The following is a 17,666-nucleotide window of genomic DNA, read 5'->3' as shown; positions in this document are numbered from 1 at the left end:
ATGTGGACTAGGGTTGGCAGTATGTGGACTAGGAGATACAGGGCAGTATGTGGACTAGGAGATACAGGGCAGTATGTGGACTAGGAGATAAAGAGAAGTATGTGGACTAGGAGATACAGGGCAGTATGTGGACTAGGAGATACAGGGCAGTACGTGGACTAGGGTTGGCAGTACATTGGCAGTACATGGGCTAGGAGATACAGGGCAGTATGTGGACTAGGGTTGGCAGTACATTGGCAGTATGTGGGGTAGGAGATACAGGGCAGTACGTGGGCTAAGAGATACAGGGCAGTATGTGGACTAGGGTTGGCAGTACGTGGACTAGGAGATACAGGGCAGTATGTGGACTAGGAGATACAGGGCATTATGTGGACTAGGAGATACAGGGCAGTACGTGGACTAGGGTTGGCAGTACATTGGCAGTACGTGGGGTAGGAGATACAGGGCAGTACGTGGGCTAAGAGATACAGGGCAGTATGTGGACTAGGGTTGGCAGTATGTGGACTAGGAGATACAGGGCAGTATGTGGACTAGGAGATACAGGGCAGTAGGTGTACTAGGAGATACAGGGCAGTATGTGGACTAGGGTTGGCAGTACATTGGCAGTATGTGGGCTAGGAGATACAGGGCAGTACGTGGACTAGGAGATACAGGGCAGTATGTGGACTAGGAGATACAGGGCAGTACGTGGACTAGGAGATACAGGGCAGTATGTGGACTAGGAGATACAGGGCAGTACGTGGACTAGGAGATACAGGGCAGTATGTGGACTAGGAGATACAGGGCAGTATGTGGACTAGGAGATACAGGGCAGTATGTGGGCTAGGAGATACAGGGCAGTATGTGGGCTAGGAGATACAGGGCAGTATGTGGACTAGGGTTGGCAGTATGTGGACTAGGAGATACAGGGCAGTATGTGGACTAGGAGATACAGGGCAGTATGTGGGCTAGGAGATACAGGGCAGTATGTGGGCTAGGAGATACAGGGCAGTATGTGGACTAGGAGATACAGGGCAGTATGTGGGCTAGGAGATACAGGGCAGTATGTGGACTAGGAGATACAGGGCAGTATGTGGGCTAGGAGATACAGGGCAGTATGTGGGCTAGGAGATACAGGGCAGTATGTGGACTAGGAGATACAGGGCAGTATGTGGACTAGGAGATACAGGGCAGTATGTGGACTAGGAGATACAGGGCAGTATGTGGGCTAGGAGATACAGGGCAGTACGTGGACTAGGAGATACAGGGCAGTATGTGGACTAGGAGATACAGGGCAGTATGTGGACTAGGAGATACAGGGCAGTATGTGGACTAGGAGATACAGGGCAGTATGTGGACTAGGAGATACAGGGCAGTATGTGGACTAGGAGATACAGGGCAGTATGTGGACTAGGAGATACAGGGCAGTATGTGGACTAGGAGATACAGGGCAGTATGTGGGCTAGGAGATACAGGGCAGTATGTTGGCTAGGAGATACAGGGCAGTATGTGGACTAGGGTTGGCAGTATGTGGACTAGGAGATACAGGGCAGTATGTGGACTAGGGTTGGCAGTACGTGGGCTAGGAGATACAGGGTAACACATGGCTAAGCGTTTTTTCGGGTCACCTAAGTCCAAACAGCAAATCAATTTTAGGGATGGAAAAATGCTTTCAGTGTAAACTTAAACGACTAAAATCAGATATAAAATACTTAGAAAAGATCTAGGAAATATGTAGGAAATATATTTTTTTATTATATAATCGTTGAGAACTAACAATCACCAAAATAATAGCAGTTAGGGAGAATAGACAATTCCCAAAACAATGAATTTAGCAGTATTGATTTGGTTATTATGTTTGAGCTATAGAACACAGCATTAGCCATGGCAAAATGCATAAAATTGCAGGAAATTAGCTGTCAAACTGCAACATTTTCTCTCAGCTCCATGGCAAAATATGTAGAATTGCAGGAAATTTGCTTAAAGATTCGGCTAGATTGGCAGTAGACTGGCACTAGACTGGCACTAGACTGGCACTAGACTGGCAGTAGACTGGCACTAGACTGGCACTAGACTGGCACTAGACTGGCAGTAGGTTGGCACTAGACTGGCAGTAGACTGGCACTAGATTGGCACTAGACTGGCACTAGACTGGCACTAGACTGGCACTAGACTGGCACTAGACTGGCAGTAGACTGGCACTAGACTGGCAGTAGGCTGGCACTAGACTGGCACTAGACTGGCACTAGACTGGCACTAGACTGGCAGTAGACTGGCACTAGGCTGGCAGTAGACTGGCACTAGACTGGCAGTAGGCTGGCAGTAGACTGGCACTAGACTGGCACTAGACTGGCACTAGACTGGCACTAGACTGGCACTAGACTGGCAGTAGGTTGGCACTAGACTGGCACTAGACTGGCACTAGACTGGCAGTAGGTTGGCACTAGACTGGCACTAGACTGGCACTAGACTGGCACTAGACTGGCAGTAGACTGGCACTAGACTGGCACTAGACTGGCACTAGACTGGCAGTAGACTGGCACTAGACTGGCACTAGACTGGCACTAGACTGGCAGTAGGTTGGCACTAGACTGGCACTAGACTGGCACTAGACTGGCACTAGACTGGCACTAGACTGGCACTAGACTGGCACTAGACTGGCACTAGACTGGCAGTAGGCTGGCACTAGACTGGCACTAGACTGGCACTAGACTGGCACTAGACTGGCACTAGACTGGCACTAGGTCTGGCACTAGACTGGCACTAGACTGGCACTAGACTGGCACTAGGCTGGCACTAGACTGGCACTAGGTTGGCACTAGACTGGCACTAGACTGGCAGTGGCCACAGACAAAGCCTCTAAAGTATGGAACAATATGCCCCAGTGGTTAGGGCTGGAGACCCTAGTACACATGTATAGCCTAGTGGTACCAGAGTCAACATGGGTTCTGATCCAACATGTATAGCCTAGTGGTACCAGAGTCAACATGGGTTCTGATCCAACATGTATAGTCTAGTGGTACCAGAGTCAACATGGGTTCTGATCCAACATGTATAGTCTAGTGGTACCAGAGTCAACATGGGTTCTGATCCAACATGTATAGCCTAGTGGTACCAGAGTCAACATGGGTTCTGATCCAACATGTATAGTCTAGTGGTACCAGAGTCAACATGGGTTCTGATCCAACATGTATAGTCTAGTGGTACCAGAGTCAACATGGGTTCTGATCCAACATGTATAGCCTAGTGGTACCAGAGTCAACATGGGTTCTGATCCAACATGTATAGCCTAGTGGTACCAGAGTCAACATGGGTTCTGATCCAACATGTATAGCCTAGTGGTACCAGAGTCAACATGGGTTCTGATCCAACATGTATAGTCTAGTGGTACCAGAGTCAACATGGGTTCTGATCCAACATGTATAGTCTAGTGGTACCAGAGTCAACATGGGTTCTGATCCAACATGTATAGCCTAGTGGTACCAGAGTCAACATGGGTTCTGATCCAACATGTATAGCCTAGTGGTACCAGAGTCAACATGGGTTCTGATCCAACATGTATAGCCTAGTGGTACCAGAGTCAACATGGGTTCTGATCCAACATGTATAGTCTAGTGGTACCAGAGTCAACATGGGTTCTGATCCAACATGTATAGCCTAGTGGTACCAGAGTCAACATGGGTTCTGATCCAACATGTATAGCCTAGTGGAACCAGAGTCAACATGGGTTCTGATCCAACATGTATAGCCTAGTGGTACCAGTCAACATGGGTTCTGATCCGGGCCCTTCTGTCTCTCAAACTCTCCTACCTTTCCTGTCTGTCTTCACTGTCCTATCTCAATAACATACCTGGTTTGTATGTGATGAGACAGGACCTGTTGGTGCACGTCCCCTCTGGGAAAATCATTATCTGGAGAGAGGAGTGCATTTGTAACATTATTAGACACATGTTTACATGGTAATGTACTAATCTAATTGGGTACATACTGAACATCGTTAGGTGGCTGTTCTCCAAATCTAGTTTGTTTGCTGAACGGCAGATCATGGTTCTTTGTTTGCTCCTAACCTCCTGCAAAATGTATGATCATATTAGAGACACATATTTTCCGTCAGATTACAGAGATCAACAAAGAATTCGAAAACAAACCCAATTTTGATAAACTCACTTATCTACTGGGTGAAAAACCACAGTGTGCCATCACAGCAGCAATATTTGTGACCTGTTGCCACAAGAAAAGGGCAACCAGTGAAGAACAAACACCATTGTAAATATAACCCATATTTATGTTTATTTATTTTCCCATTTGTACTTTAACTATTTGCACATCATTACAACACTGTATATAGACATAATATGACATTTGAAATGTCTTTTGGAACTTTGAGTGTAATGTTTACTGTTAATATTTATTGTTAATTTCACTTTTGTTTACTATCTACTTCACTTGCTTTGGCAATGTTAACATAAGTTTCCCATGCCAATAAAGCCCTTAAATTGAAATTGAAAGAGAGAGAGAGAAAGAGAGATCGAGAGAGAAAGAGAGAGAATGAGAGAGCGATCAAGAGAGATCGATCGAGAGAGAGAAAGAGATCGAGAGAGAATGAGAGATCGAGAGAGAGAGAGAGATCGAGTGATGAGAGAGAGATCGAATGAGAGAGAATGAGAGATCGAGAGAGAGATCGAGGAGAGATCGAGAGAGAGAGAGATCGAAGAAGAGAGAGATCGAATCGAGAGAGAAAGAGAGACGAGAGAATGAGATGAGAGAGAGAGATCACAAGAGAGATCGAGGCGAGAGAGAGAGAGAGAGAGAGAAAGAGAGATCGAGAGAGAGAGATCGAGAGCGATTGAGAGAGAGAGAGCGATCAAGAGAGAGAGCGATCAAGAGAGATCGAGAGAGAGACAGACAGAAATACAGAGATACAGTGGGGGAAAAAAGTATTTAGTCAGCCACTAATTGTGCAAGTTCTCCCATTTAAAAAGATGAGAGAGGCCTGTAATTTTCATCATAGGTACACGTCAACTATGACAGACAAATTGAGATAAAAAAATCCAGAAAATCACATTGTAGGATTTTTTTATGAATTTATTTGCAAATAAGTATTTGGTCACCTACAAACAAGCAAGATTTCTGGCTCTCACAGACCTGTAACTTCTTCTTTAAGAGGCTCCTCTGTCCTCCACTCGTTACCTTTATTAATGGCACCTGTTTGAACTTGTTATCAGTATAAAACTCAACTCGTCGTGTTTGGAGGACAAAGAATGCTGAGTTGCATCCAAAGAACACCATACCTACTGTGAAGCATGGGGGTGGAAACATCATGCTTTGGGGCTGTTTTTCTGCAAAGTTACCAGGACGACTGATCCGTGTAAAGGAAAGAATGAATGGGGCCATGTATCGTGAGATTTTGAGTGAAAACCTCCTTCCATCAGCAAGGGCATTGAAGATGAAACGTGGCTGGGTCTTTCAGCATGACAATGATCCCAAACACACCGCCCGGGCAACGAAGGAGTGGCTTCGTAACAAGCATTTCAAGGTCCTGGAGTGGCCTAGCCAGTCTCCAGATCTCAACCCCATAGAAAATCTTTGGAGGGAGTTGAAAGTCCGTGTTGCCCAGCGACAGCCCCAAAACATCACTGCTCTAGAGGAGATCTGCATGGAGGAATGGGCCAAAATACCAGCAACAGTGTGTGAAAACCTTGTGAAGACTTACATAAAACGTTTGACCTGTGTCATTGCCAACAAAGGGTATATAACAAAGTATTGAGAAACTTTTGTTATTGACCAAATACTTATTTTCCACCATAATTTGCAAATAAATTCATTAAAAATCCTACAATGTGATTTTCTGGAGAGAAAAAAATCTCAATTTGTCTGTCATAGTTGACGTGTACCTATGATGAAAATTACAGGCCTCTCTCATCTTTTTAAGTGGGAGAACTTGCACAATTGGTGGCTGACTAAATACTTTTTTCCCCCACTGTATCTATATACAGAGAGCCAGAGCTGGAGAGAGCGAAAGAGAGATATTAAAACTGTACCTGAGGCCATTCTCCTCCAGAGAGGGCTCTGCGTTTGATCTCTTCAACAGTCTTCTTACGGGAGTCCTGGTCTGACCTCGAGACAAACACTGGTCTGATGTACTTGATCAGAGCTGGAGGACAGGAGTCACACAACAGTCAGAAACACACTACTGTTGGGGCACCAACCCCACAAGGTATATTAGCCTGGGTATATTAGCCTGGGTATATTAGCCTGGGTATATTAGCCTGGGTACCAGCATTCCTCTCCTTGCCACTTCTTGTCATGCAAAACGTGACAAGGAGTTGGAATGATAGAACACACAGACCTAGGACCAGGTTAAAGGTATATGCTTAGCTAACATTTTCTACATATATACCTAAAATCGGCCTACTTGTGAAGATCTGTTAGGTTAACAGGCAGCAGTTATCTACTATTAGGGTCAGTGTTTTACCACCCCTGTCTAGTTCCCTTCAAGTACAGAACTGTAACTGTTACTGTTCTGACTCAAACAACACTTCCTGAGTGAAAGTCACATAAAGGTCACATAAAGGTCACTACAGGGTTCAATACAGGGTTCACTCTCAAACAACACTTCTAGTCAAGGTTTTCACTTTCACTTTCCACTGCCTTGACACAGGTCTCAATGTTCTCTATATCAGAGACTACTACGGTACTATAGACCTGGACCCTGTAGTGTTCAGCCCGTCTCTGGTAGCTGGGTCAGTACTACTGTACTATAGACCTGGACCCTGTAGTGTTCAGCCCGTCTCTGGTAGCTGGGTCAGTACTACGGTACTATAGACCTGGACCCTGTAGTGTTCAGCCCGTCTCTGGTAGCTGGGTCAGTACTACGGTACTATAGACCTGGACCCTGTAGTGTTCAGCCCGTCTCTGGTAGCTGGGTCAGTACTACTGTATTATAGACCTGGACCCTGTAGTGTTCAGCCCGTCTCTGGTAGCTGGGTCAGTACCACTGTACTATAGACCTGGACCCTGTAGTGTTCAGCCCGTCTCTGGTAGCTGGGTCAGTACTACTGTCCTATAGACCTGGACCCTGTAGTGTTCAGCCCGTCTCTGGTAGCTGGGTCAGTACTACTGTACTATAGACCTGGACCCTGTAGTGTTCAGCCCGTCTCTGGTAGCTGGGTCAGTACTACTGTACTATAGACCTGGACCCTGTAGTGTTCAGCCCGTCTCTGGTAGCTGGGTCAGTACTACTGTACTATAGACCTGGACCCTGTAGTGTTCAGCCCGTCTCTGGTAGCTGGGTCAGTACTACTGTCCTATAGACCTGGACCCTGTAGTGTTCAGCCCGTCTCTGGTAGCTGGGTCAGTACTACTGTATTATAGACCTGGACCCTGTAGTGTTGGGATGAATCCCTGAGTGGCGCAGGGTCAGTGCTAACTGTGCACTAGACCGGACCCTGGTTCGAATCCAGTCTCTGATGGGCCGGCATCGGGAGACTCATGGGCGGCGACAGGCCAGCGTCGTCCAGGTAGTAGGAGGGAATCGGCCGGCAGGGATGTAGCTCAGTTGATAGAGCATAGCGTTTTTCAACGCCAGGGCTGTAGGGTTCGGATTCCACGGGGGCAGTATAAAAAAGATGTATTCACTAGCTGTAAGTCGCTCTGGATAAGAGCGTCTGCTACAATGGCTAAAATGTAAATGTATATAGGGCTGGGATATCTAACCTATAGGGCGGAATAGGGCTGGGATATCTAGCCTAAAGGGCGGAATAGGGCTGGGATATCTAGCCTATAGGGCGGAATAGGGCTGGGATATCTAGCCTATAGGGCGGAATAGGGCTGGGATATCTAGCCTATAGGGCGGAATAGGGCTGGGATATCTAGCCTATAGGGCGGAATAGGGCTGGGGCTTGAGTATAAGGCCAGGGGCTGAGGAATCTGTTATAGGTCTGAGGCTGAGGGCTGAGGGCTGGGTAGCTGGTGTGATAATTGGATGGCTATGGGCCCCCGAGATATCAAGCAGTGTTAAAGTGATTATGGTCATCGTGGTGATGTGATGTATGAGTGCTGATGTCATCCATCAATGTCTCCTCAATTATTCCTCTGTTTGTCTGTGCTATGCTGGGAGTCCCAGACAGCTAGCCTATACTACACAGTACAGCGCTAGCCTGGCTACTGCTACACTACACAGTACAGCTAGCCTAGCGACTGCTACCCTACACAGTACAGCTAGCCTGGCTACTGCTACACTACACAGTACAGCTAGCCTAGCTACTGCTACACTACACAGTACAGCTAGCCTAGCTACTGCTACCCTACACAGTACAGCTAGCCTAGCTACTGCTACCCTACACAGTACAGCTAGCCTAGCTACTGCTACCCTACACAGTACAGCTAGCCTAGCTACTGCTACTGTAACTGCCTCTGTCGCCAGTTTATTTCATGTATTTGCACTTTTTATTATTTAATTTCTTCTGAATTGTACGTTTACAGCAAGACGGAACTAATTATTGGTTCCGCCCGAGTGTTGTCACCCGAGCGCCTTTAGCGACGCACCGAGGAAACTTTACCGCCAAAAAAGCGAATTATTTTTCCACTGTTATCGTGTTTAAGTGCATACTTACAAAGAAAGTATACAGAAGAAGATAAAGTACATTTAAAAGGATGTTTAGCACCTCTGTGTGATAAGCAGCAATGAGGTTTGTTGACTATTTATTTTGCTATGAGGGTGTTTGTGTTTACGTGCGTCATTTTTTGGTGTAAAATACACATAAAGTGTCTAGCTGTATGAGCTTGATTATAACGCCAGATGTGTGAGACATGCATATGGCATTATTTTGTTAATGTATTTTTCTTTCTTTAAACCAGTTCTCACGGGTTGACCAGCATTAAAGCCCTGTATTCAAATCAAGACCTCTTGCCTCATGCCTGTCACTGGAGGAGCTACAGTGAGAACTCATCTGCTCTGCATGAGTAGACGAGGAAGACAGTACCAAAGAGCCGTGATCCATGGACAAGAAGGGACATCTCTACATCCAAGAGTGTGCATCTGCTCCTGACATTTACACAGCCGCAGCATCCACAGAAGAATCCAGGCGTCTTACCATGAATCCAGCTGATGCAAAGAAGCTTAAACTATTTCCCACAAGAGACTGACACATTTTTGCCTTCATATTCATACGGTATAGTTGTGTGTATGTTTAAGTGTTAACTAAGCTACAACCAAGAGACTGAATTTAGCATTTCATAGAACAACGTGATATTGATTTGTGTGAAGTAGATGTGAATATGTTCTAAAAAATAATATTAGTGGTAAAAATAGTATAAATGTGAATAGCTAATGGGAGCTGAATCACTTAGCTACAGGCCAAATTAGATTCAACCCAAATTTAAGTACACCAAGTAACAATGTCAGAGCCTAGTCTTACCTCTGGGAGAAAGCAGGTTAATGTAGGTGAAAGTATAGAGCAGCAGTGCATAGACATGCAACCACAGGCTACTAAAGGCACAAGAGCTAATGACCACACTTCCTCACAAGAACCACGAAGAAGCCAAAGAGACCGAAAGTTAACAGAAAAGGGCCAAGAACTGTACAATGAGCAAATAAGAAGATTTGCTCACCGTTTCACTGTGAGCTATGAGGAGTGGAAGGCTATTGCTAAAGACGCCAAGCAAGCTTTGAGTGGACAATGCTCAAACAACCTGCTACATGAACACATAAGAAAAATAAGTGCTGCCTCAGAGAATCTGAACATTGCTTATGATGAGTTAAGGCGCATAGATAACCCTGACCATGACACACGTCGCAGAATTGACACCTGTGATGCACTAACCAGGAAGATCATCCAAACTGCAAAAGATCGTTTGGAGACAGCAGATAACGGTGGAGGAGATGAACAACGAGGCAACAGGGCGACATCGTCTATATTCAAGTCTGTAGCCTCAGACAAGATAAGTATCAAATCCCAATGCACTAAGTCCTCTCATGCTCAAAGCAGCTCCAGACATTCAATTCAGATTTCTGTTAGCAGACAAGATGCCGCTGCTGAAGTTGCTGCCAATGAAGCTACTCTAGAAGTACTACTAGAACAAGAGTGTTGCATTGAGGAATTGGAAAGGCTTGAAGCTGAAGCTGCAGAGAGACAAAAGGTGCTAGATGCAAAGCGGAGACAACTGGAGCGACTAGAGACAGTTAAAAAGTTAAAGGCTGCTAAGGCACGTCAGCGAAGTGTATGATCAGAGTGAGTGCTCAGATAAAGAAATAAGCAGTCTACTCCATCAAAGTGTCTGTATGAAGGAAAAGGAAGAAGTTAAACATGAAAATAATCTGTTGCAGCACCATTCTTCACCACAAGACCGGGCACATTCAAAGCAGGATGACAGCACAGCAGCTCTTGTTAGAGCACTTGCAGAGTCCATCAGTGCAGGTCGTCTTCCTATACCTGAACCAACAATATTCAATGGCGACCCACTCAGATTCAATGACTGGAAGGTTTCATTTCAGACACTCATTGATCGGAAAAACATTCCAGCCGAAGAAAAGATATATTACTTGCGAAAGTATGTGGGTGGACCTGCTAAAAAGGCTATAGAGAGCTACTTCCTGCTTGGTTCAGAGTCAGCCTATCACGCAGCATGGAGGATTCTCGAGGAAAGATATGGAAATCCATTCCTCATAGCCAAAGCATTCAGAGATAAGCTGGAGGCATGGCCCAAGATAAGCTCCGAAGGCAGTATCGAACTTCAAGAGTTCGCTAATTTTCTTCGGAGCTGTGAGGCTGCTATGACTCAGATCAGAGGCCTCAAAGTACTTAATGACTGCAATGAGAACCAGAAGTTACTTGTAAAGCTTCCAGACTGGCTGACCTCGAGATGGAACAGAAAGGTCATAGAAGTGGAGGAAGAAAGTCACACATTCCCAAGCTTCCAGCAGTTTGTAAAGTTTCTCACACGTGAAGCTAAGATTGCTAATAACCCAATAACATCTCTCCATGCTCTGAAACCTGCTGAAGGTGAGCAGATCAAGGTTTTAAAGAGCAGAGCTCTCGGAGCAAAGGTACTAGCAACTAACTCAGATGAAAAAGCTTCCTCCACAAGCTGTGTTTTTGTGTGAAGTCAGGTCACAGTCTACACAAGTGTTGGAAATTTATGAATAAAACCATCTCTGAGCGAGTCAAGTTTGTTCAAGGGATGAAGTTGTGCTTTGGCTGTCTGAAGCCTGGCCATCGCTCAAAGGAGTGTGAAAATAGAAGGATCTGTGATACTTGTGAGAAAGGACATCCAACCTGCCTACACGATAATCGCAGCAAAGAAAGAGGAATGTCAACAAGGACTGATGGAGAAATGGAGAGTGACAAGTCAAGAGAAGGAACGACAGATCGTTCACAAGAAAGGGTGACAAAACCACCACGCGAGGTAACATCTAACAGAGTTATCCAGAATGTTAAAGGCACCCATACATCCTCAGTCATTCCTGTGTGGTTGTCCACTACAAGTAAGCCAAATCATGAAGTTCTTGTGTACGCTCTTCTCGATACACAGAGTGACACGACCTTCATCCTTGAAGAGACAGCAAAGGTGCTTCACACTAAAAATGAACCAGTCCAGTTAAAGCTCTCCACAATGGCTTCAAGAAATACAGTGGTGCCTAGCAGAAGGCTGACTGATCTACAAATAAGAGGATTCTACTCCGATAAGATAATCTACCTGCCAGTAACTTACTCAAGAGAATTCATCCCTGCAAACAGAGATCATATTCCCACACCAGAGACTGCCAAGGCATGGTCTCATCTTGAGCACATTGCAGATGAAATTGCTCCTCTGCAGAGCTGTGACATCGGCCTACTAATTGGCTACAACTGTCCTCAAGCTCTTGTACCAAGACAAGTGGTTGCTGGAGAAGAAAATGAGCCCTTTGCTCAGAGAACAGACTTGGGTTGGAGTGTAGTCGGCTATGGCAACCCATGTCTTGACTTTGGAGATGCCTTTGGAATAAGCCATCAAGTCATTGTGAAGCAAGTGACATCAGTTCTTCCAAATCTCCCAAACGAAGTGCACTATGTCTGTAGAACACAGATCAAAGAAGTAGTCCTTCCAACAGACGTCATCAAGGTGTTGGAATCTGATTTTGTAGAAAGGGCTTCAGAAGATGAACACCTTTCTCAAGAGGATCTCCAGTTCATGTCAATTATGGAGAGTGGCATCAGACTCAAGGATGATGGGCACTATGAAATGCCACTTCCCTTCAAGAAAGGAAGACCAAACTTACCAGATAACAAGGTATGTGGCATCCACCGTCTCAGATGTCTGGAGAAGAAGTTAAAGGGAAATGAGCAGTACTGCAGAGACTATAAGACCTTTATGGATGAGACAATAGCTTCAGAAGACAACCCAGCTGACCACGCCTCAAGGGGTGTCACAGCAGAACAACTCACAGCTTCTAACTGGTTCACAGGTCCAGACCTTCTTTGGCAAAAAGAGCTACCAACTGGAGTTGTCATGGTGGGAGAGATCGAGAGCAGTGACCCAGAGGTCAATAAAGCTCAGGTTCATGACACTCAGGCAGAAGAAGCAAAAACAATTTTAGATCGTCTACACAACTTCTCAGACTGGGCAAGAATGGTGAAGGCTGTTGCCAGACTCAAGCGCCGTGCTAAGGAAATCAAAGGTCTCAAGCCAAAGTCCTGTGAGGCCTCGAACTTGGAGGAAAGGAAAGAGACGGAGCTGACCATAATCAAGATGGTCCAGGAAGCAACTCTCTCTCAAGAAATTCAACGCCTTAGACATCATAAGGAGACAAAGGTCAAAGACAAAGCCAACCAGTTGCACAAACTATGTCCGTTCCTGGATGATCAAGGTGTAATCAGAGTAGGAGGCCGCTTAGCTAATGCTGCCCTACATCCACATGTGAGGCATCCAGCAGTACTTCCTAGAGACAGTCATGTTTCTGCATTGCTCGTCAAGCACTATCATGAGAGAGTGTACCATCAAGGTCGAGGAATGACTATAAATGAACTCCGATCCAATGGCATATGGATCCTGGGTTGCAGCAAGCTTGTTTCATCCCATATTCACAAGTGCACAAGTTGCAGAAGGTTCCGAAGATGCACAGAGCAACAAAGGATGGCAGACCTTCCAGAAGAGCGGATGGAAACAACTGCTCCATTCACTTACTGTGAACCATTTCACATTAAGGAAGGAAGAAAGGAGCTAAAGCGTTATGGGCTGTTGCTCACCTGCATGTGTTCAAGAGGAGTTCACATTGAAGCACTTGATGACTTGACCTCAGATGCCTTTATCAATGCTCTGCGTTCATTCATCGCCATTCGTGGATCAGTAAGGCAGATAAGGTGTGATCAAGGGACAAACTTTGTCGGAGCAAGGCGTGAGTTCATTGAAGCACTGAAAGAGATGGATCAAGAAGAGCTCAAAGATTTGAGCTGCGAGTTCATCATGAACACCCCTGCCTCAAGTCATATGGGTGGAGTCTGGGAAAGACAAATCCGCACTATCAGAAGTGTCCTGGCGTCCATTCTAGAACAGTCGTCCAGACAACTTGACTCCTCTTCCCTACGAACATTTCTATATGAGGTTATGGCGGTTGTGAATAGCAGACCTCTAACCACTGATCATCTGAACGATTCTACCAGTCCAGAGCCCTTGACACCAAACCACATCTTGACCATGAAATCCACAATCATTCTCCCTCCTCCTGGAAAGTTTGTCAAGGAGGATCTCTACCCTCCGCAAAAGATGGCGCAGAGTTCAACTCTTAACCAACAACTTTTGGGTACGATGGAAAAAGGAGTATCTCCTGAATCTCCAACACAGACAGAAGTGGACCAAAGATCGCAGAAATGCAAAGGTCGGTGACATTGTTCTGTTACAAGATGCTGCCACACCACGAAACCAATGGAAGCTAGCAAGAGTCATCGAGGTCTATCCTGGAAGTGATGAAAGAGTGAGGAGACTCAAGTTACTCATCAGTGACTCCTCCCTGGATGGAAGAGGAAAGCGTACAGCCAAACCTGTTTACCTGGAGAGACCCATTCAGTTACATTGCTAGAAGCAGACTGATGGTTCTATCATACACTCACACACAGTTTATTAGTTGTTTATTAGGACAGAGTTTCATTTTATTTATTCATGCAGTAGGTTTGTCTCCAAGTTTTAAGAAATCACTTGTGATTTGGTGGGAGTGTAACTGCCTCTGTCGCCAGTTTATTTCATGTATTTGCACTTTTTATTATTTAATTTCTTCTGAATTGTACGTTTACAGCAAGACGGAACTAATTATTGGTTCCGCCGAGTGTTGTCACCCGAGCGCCTTTAGCGACGCACCTTTGAGGAAACTTTACCGCCAAAAAGCGAATTATTTTTCCACTGTTATCGTGTTTAAGTGCATACTTACAAAGAAAGTATACAGAAGAAGATAAAGTACATTTAAAAGGATGTTTAGCACCTCTGTGTGATAAGCAGCAATGAGGTTTGTTGACTATTTATTTTGCTATGAGGGTGTTTGTGTTTACGTAGGCGTCATTTTTTGGTGTAAAATACACATAAAGTGTCTAGCTGTATGAGCTTGATTATAACGCCAGATGTGTGAGACATGCATATGGCATTATTTTGTTAATGTATTTTTTCTTTCTTTAAACCAGTTCTCACGGGTTGACCAGCATTAAAGCCCTGTATTCAAATCAAGACCTCTTGCCTCATGCCTGTCACTGGAGGAGCTACAGCTACCCTACACAGTACAGCTAGCCTGGCTACTGCTACCCTACACAGTACAGCTAGCCTAGCTACTGCTACCCTACACAGTACAGCTAGCCTAGCTACTGCTACCCTACACAGTACAGCTAGCCTGGCTACTGCTACCCTACACAGTACAGCTAGCCTAGCTACTGCTACCCTACACAGTACAGCTAGCCTAGCTACTGCTACCCTACACAGTACAGCTAGCCTAGCTACTGCTACCCTACACAGTACAGCTAGCCTAGCTACTGCTACACTACACAGTACAGCTAGCCTAGCTACTGTTACACTACACAGTACAGCTAGCCTAGCTACTGCTACCCTACACAGTACAGCTAGCCTAGCTACTGCTACACTACACAGTACAGCTAGCCTAGCTACTGCTACCCTACACAGTACAGCTAGCCTAGCTACTGCTACCTACACAGTACAGCTAGCCTAGCTACTGCTACCCCTACACAGTACAGCTAGCCTGGCTACTGCTACCCCACACAGTACAGCTAGCCTGGCTACTGCTACCCTACACAGTACAGCTAGCCTAGCTACTGCTACCCTACACAGTACAGCTAGCCTAGCTACTGCTACCTACACAGTACAGCTAGCCTGGCTACTGCTACCCTACACAGTACAGCTAGCCTGGCTACTGCTACCCCACACAGTACAGCTAGCCTAGCTACTGCTACCCTACACAGTACAGCTAGCCTAGCTACTGCTACCCTACACAGTACAGCTAGCCTGGCTACTGCTACCCTACACAGTACAGCTAGCCTGGCTACTGCTACCCTACACAGTACAGCTAGCCTGGCTACTGTTACACTACACAGTACAGCTAGCCTAGCTACTGCTACCCTACACAGTACAGCTAGCCTAGCTACTGCTACCCTACACAGTACAGCTAGCCTGGCTACTGCTACCCTACACAGTACAGCTAGCCTAGCTACTGCTACCCTACACAGTACAGCTAGCCTAGCTACTGCCACCCCACACAGCCTGCTACCTACACAGTACAGCTAGCCTAGCTACTGCTACCCTACACAGTACAGCTACTAGCCTAGCTACTGCTACACTACGTACAGCCAGCCTAGCTACTGCTACCTACACAGTACAGCTAGCCTAGCTACTGCTACACTACACAGTACAGCTAGCCTAGCTACTGCTACCCTACACAGTACAGCTAGCCTAGCTACTGCTACCCTACACAGTACAGCTAGCCTAGCTACTGCTACCCTACACAGTACAGCTAGCCTAGCTACTGCTACCCTACACAGTACAGCTAGCCTAGCTACCCTACGCCGCACAGCTGGGAGTCCAGGAGAGCTATTCTAGCTAGCCTAAACAGCACAGCACAGTTATTCCTCTGTTTATCAGTGCTGGGAGCTACCCTAGCTACCGTACACAGCACAGCCATTAGTCCCAGGGAGCTAGCCTAGAACTACACAGCACAGCCATTAGTCCCAGGGAGCTAGCCTAGCCACTACACATCACAGCCATTAGCCCCAGGGAGCTAGCCTAGCCACTACACATCACAGCACAGCCATTAGCCCCAGGGAGCTAGCCTAGCCACTACACATCACAGCACAGCCATTAGTCCCAGGGAGCTACCCTAGCTACCGTACACAGCACAGCCATTAGTCCCAGGGAGCTAGCCTAGAACTACACATCACAGCCATTAGCCCCAGGGAGCTAGCCTAGCCACTACACATCACAGCACAGCCATTAGCCCCAGGGAGCTAGCCTAGCCACTACACATCACAGCCATTAGTCCCAGGGAGCTAGCCTAGCCACTACACATCACAGCCATTAGTCCCAGGGAGCTAGCCTAGCCACTACACATCACAGCCATTAGTCCCAGGGAGCTAGCCTAGCCACTACACATCACAGCACAGCATTAGCCCCAGGGAGCTAGCCTAGCCACTACACTCACAGCCATTAGTCCCAGGAGCTAGCCCCAGCCATTATCCCAGCTAGCCACTACACATCACAGCCATTAGTCCCAGGGAGCTAGCCTAGCCACTACACATCACAGCACAGCCATTAGCCCCAGGGAGCTAGCCTAGCCACTACACATCACAGCCATTAGTCCCAGGGAGCTAGCCTAGCCACTACACATCACAGCACAGCCATTAGCCCCAGGGAGCTAGCCTAGCCACTACACATCACAGCCATTAGTCCCAGGGAGCTAGCCTAGCCACTACACATCACAGCCATTAGTCCCAGGGAGCTAGCCTAGCCACTACACATCACAGCCATTAGTCCCAGGGAGCTAGCCTAGCATCTACACTTCACAGGGAGCTAGCCTAGCCACTACACATCACAGCCATTAGTCCCAGGGAGCTAGCCTAGCCACTACACTTCACAGGGAGCTAGCCTAGCCACTACACATCACAGCCATTAGTCCCAGGGAGCTAGCCTAGCCACTACACTTCACAGGGAGTTAGCCTAGCCACTACACATCACAGCCATTAGTCCCAGGGAGCTAGCCTAGCCACTACATTCACAGGAGCTAGTAGCATACACATCACAGCCATTAGTCCCAGGGAGCTAGCCTAGCCACTACACTTCACAGGGAGCTAGCCTAGCCACTACACATCACAGCCATTAGTCCCAGGGAGCTAGCCTAGCCACTACACTTCACAGGGAGCTAGCCTAGCCACTACACATCACAGCCATTAGTCCCAGGGAGCTAGCCTAGCCACTACACATCCCAGGGAGCTAGCCTAGCCACTACACATCACAGCCAACATGATTCTATTACAGACTAGGCCTGCTGCTGCTGAACACAATTGATGTACAAATGCAATCAAATGCAATGTACAAATGCAATGTACAAATGCAATCCCTCAGCTCTGCCTGGTCACCCTAAGAAGATGTTAAGGAGGTTATTAGATCCCGGCTCGACACTCGGCCAACAACACTGCAGTACAAGGTTTCCCTCATAGGGCTCT

General features: G+C 46.6%; 2 protein-coding genes across 2 annotated transcripts in view; one reads left to right on the top strand and one right to left on the bottom strand.

Annotated features, from left to right (window-relative positions):
- Window positions 1-17,666, bottom strand: part of LOC121542590 (lysophosphatidylcholine acyltransferase 1-like) — a 105,533-nt gene that overhangs the window by 63,397 nt on the left and 24,470 nt on the right. Inside the window, exons 4-5 of the mRNA XM_041852015.2 lie at window positions 6,021-6,133; window positions 3,830-3,890 (exon numbers count right to left, since the gene is read on the bottom strand). Of these exons, the coding sequence (XP_041707949.2) occupies window positions 3,830-3,890; window positions 6,021-6,133 (174 nt within the window). The remainder of the gene's footprint in view (window positions 1-3,829; window positions 3,891-6,020; window positions 6,134-17,666) is intronic.
- Window positions 11,096-14,023, top strand: LOC123484318. The gene is made up of 2 exons (XM_045214517.1): window positions 11,096-12,954; window positions 13,813-14,023. Exons 1-2 carry the CDS (start codon window positions 11,119-11,121, stop codon window positions 13,840-13,842), a joined length of 1,866 nt encoding a protein of 621 aa, XP_045070452.1. The 5' UTR covers window positions 11,096-11,118; the 3' UTR covers window positions 13,843-14,023.

This window comes from Coregonus clupeaformis, unplaced genomic scaffold (genome assembly GCF_020615455.1).
Source record: "Coregonus clupeaformis isolate EN_2021a unplaced genomic scaffold, ASM2061545v1 scaf0272, whole genome shotgun sequence".
Lineage (NCBI taxonomy): Eukaryota > Metazoa > Chordata > Actinopteri > Salmoniformes > Salmonidae > Coregonus > Coregonus clupeaformis.
Note: the sequence above shows the minus strand (reverse complement) of the source record. Positions and strands in the feature narration are given on the sequence as shown.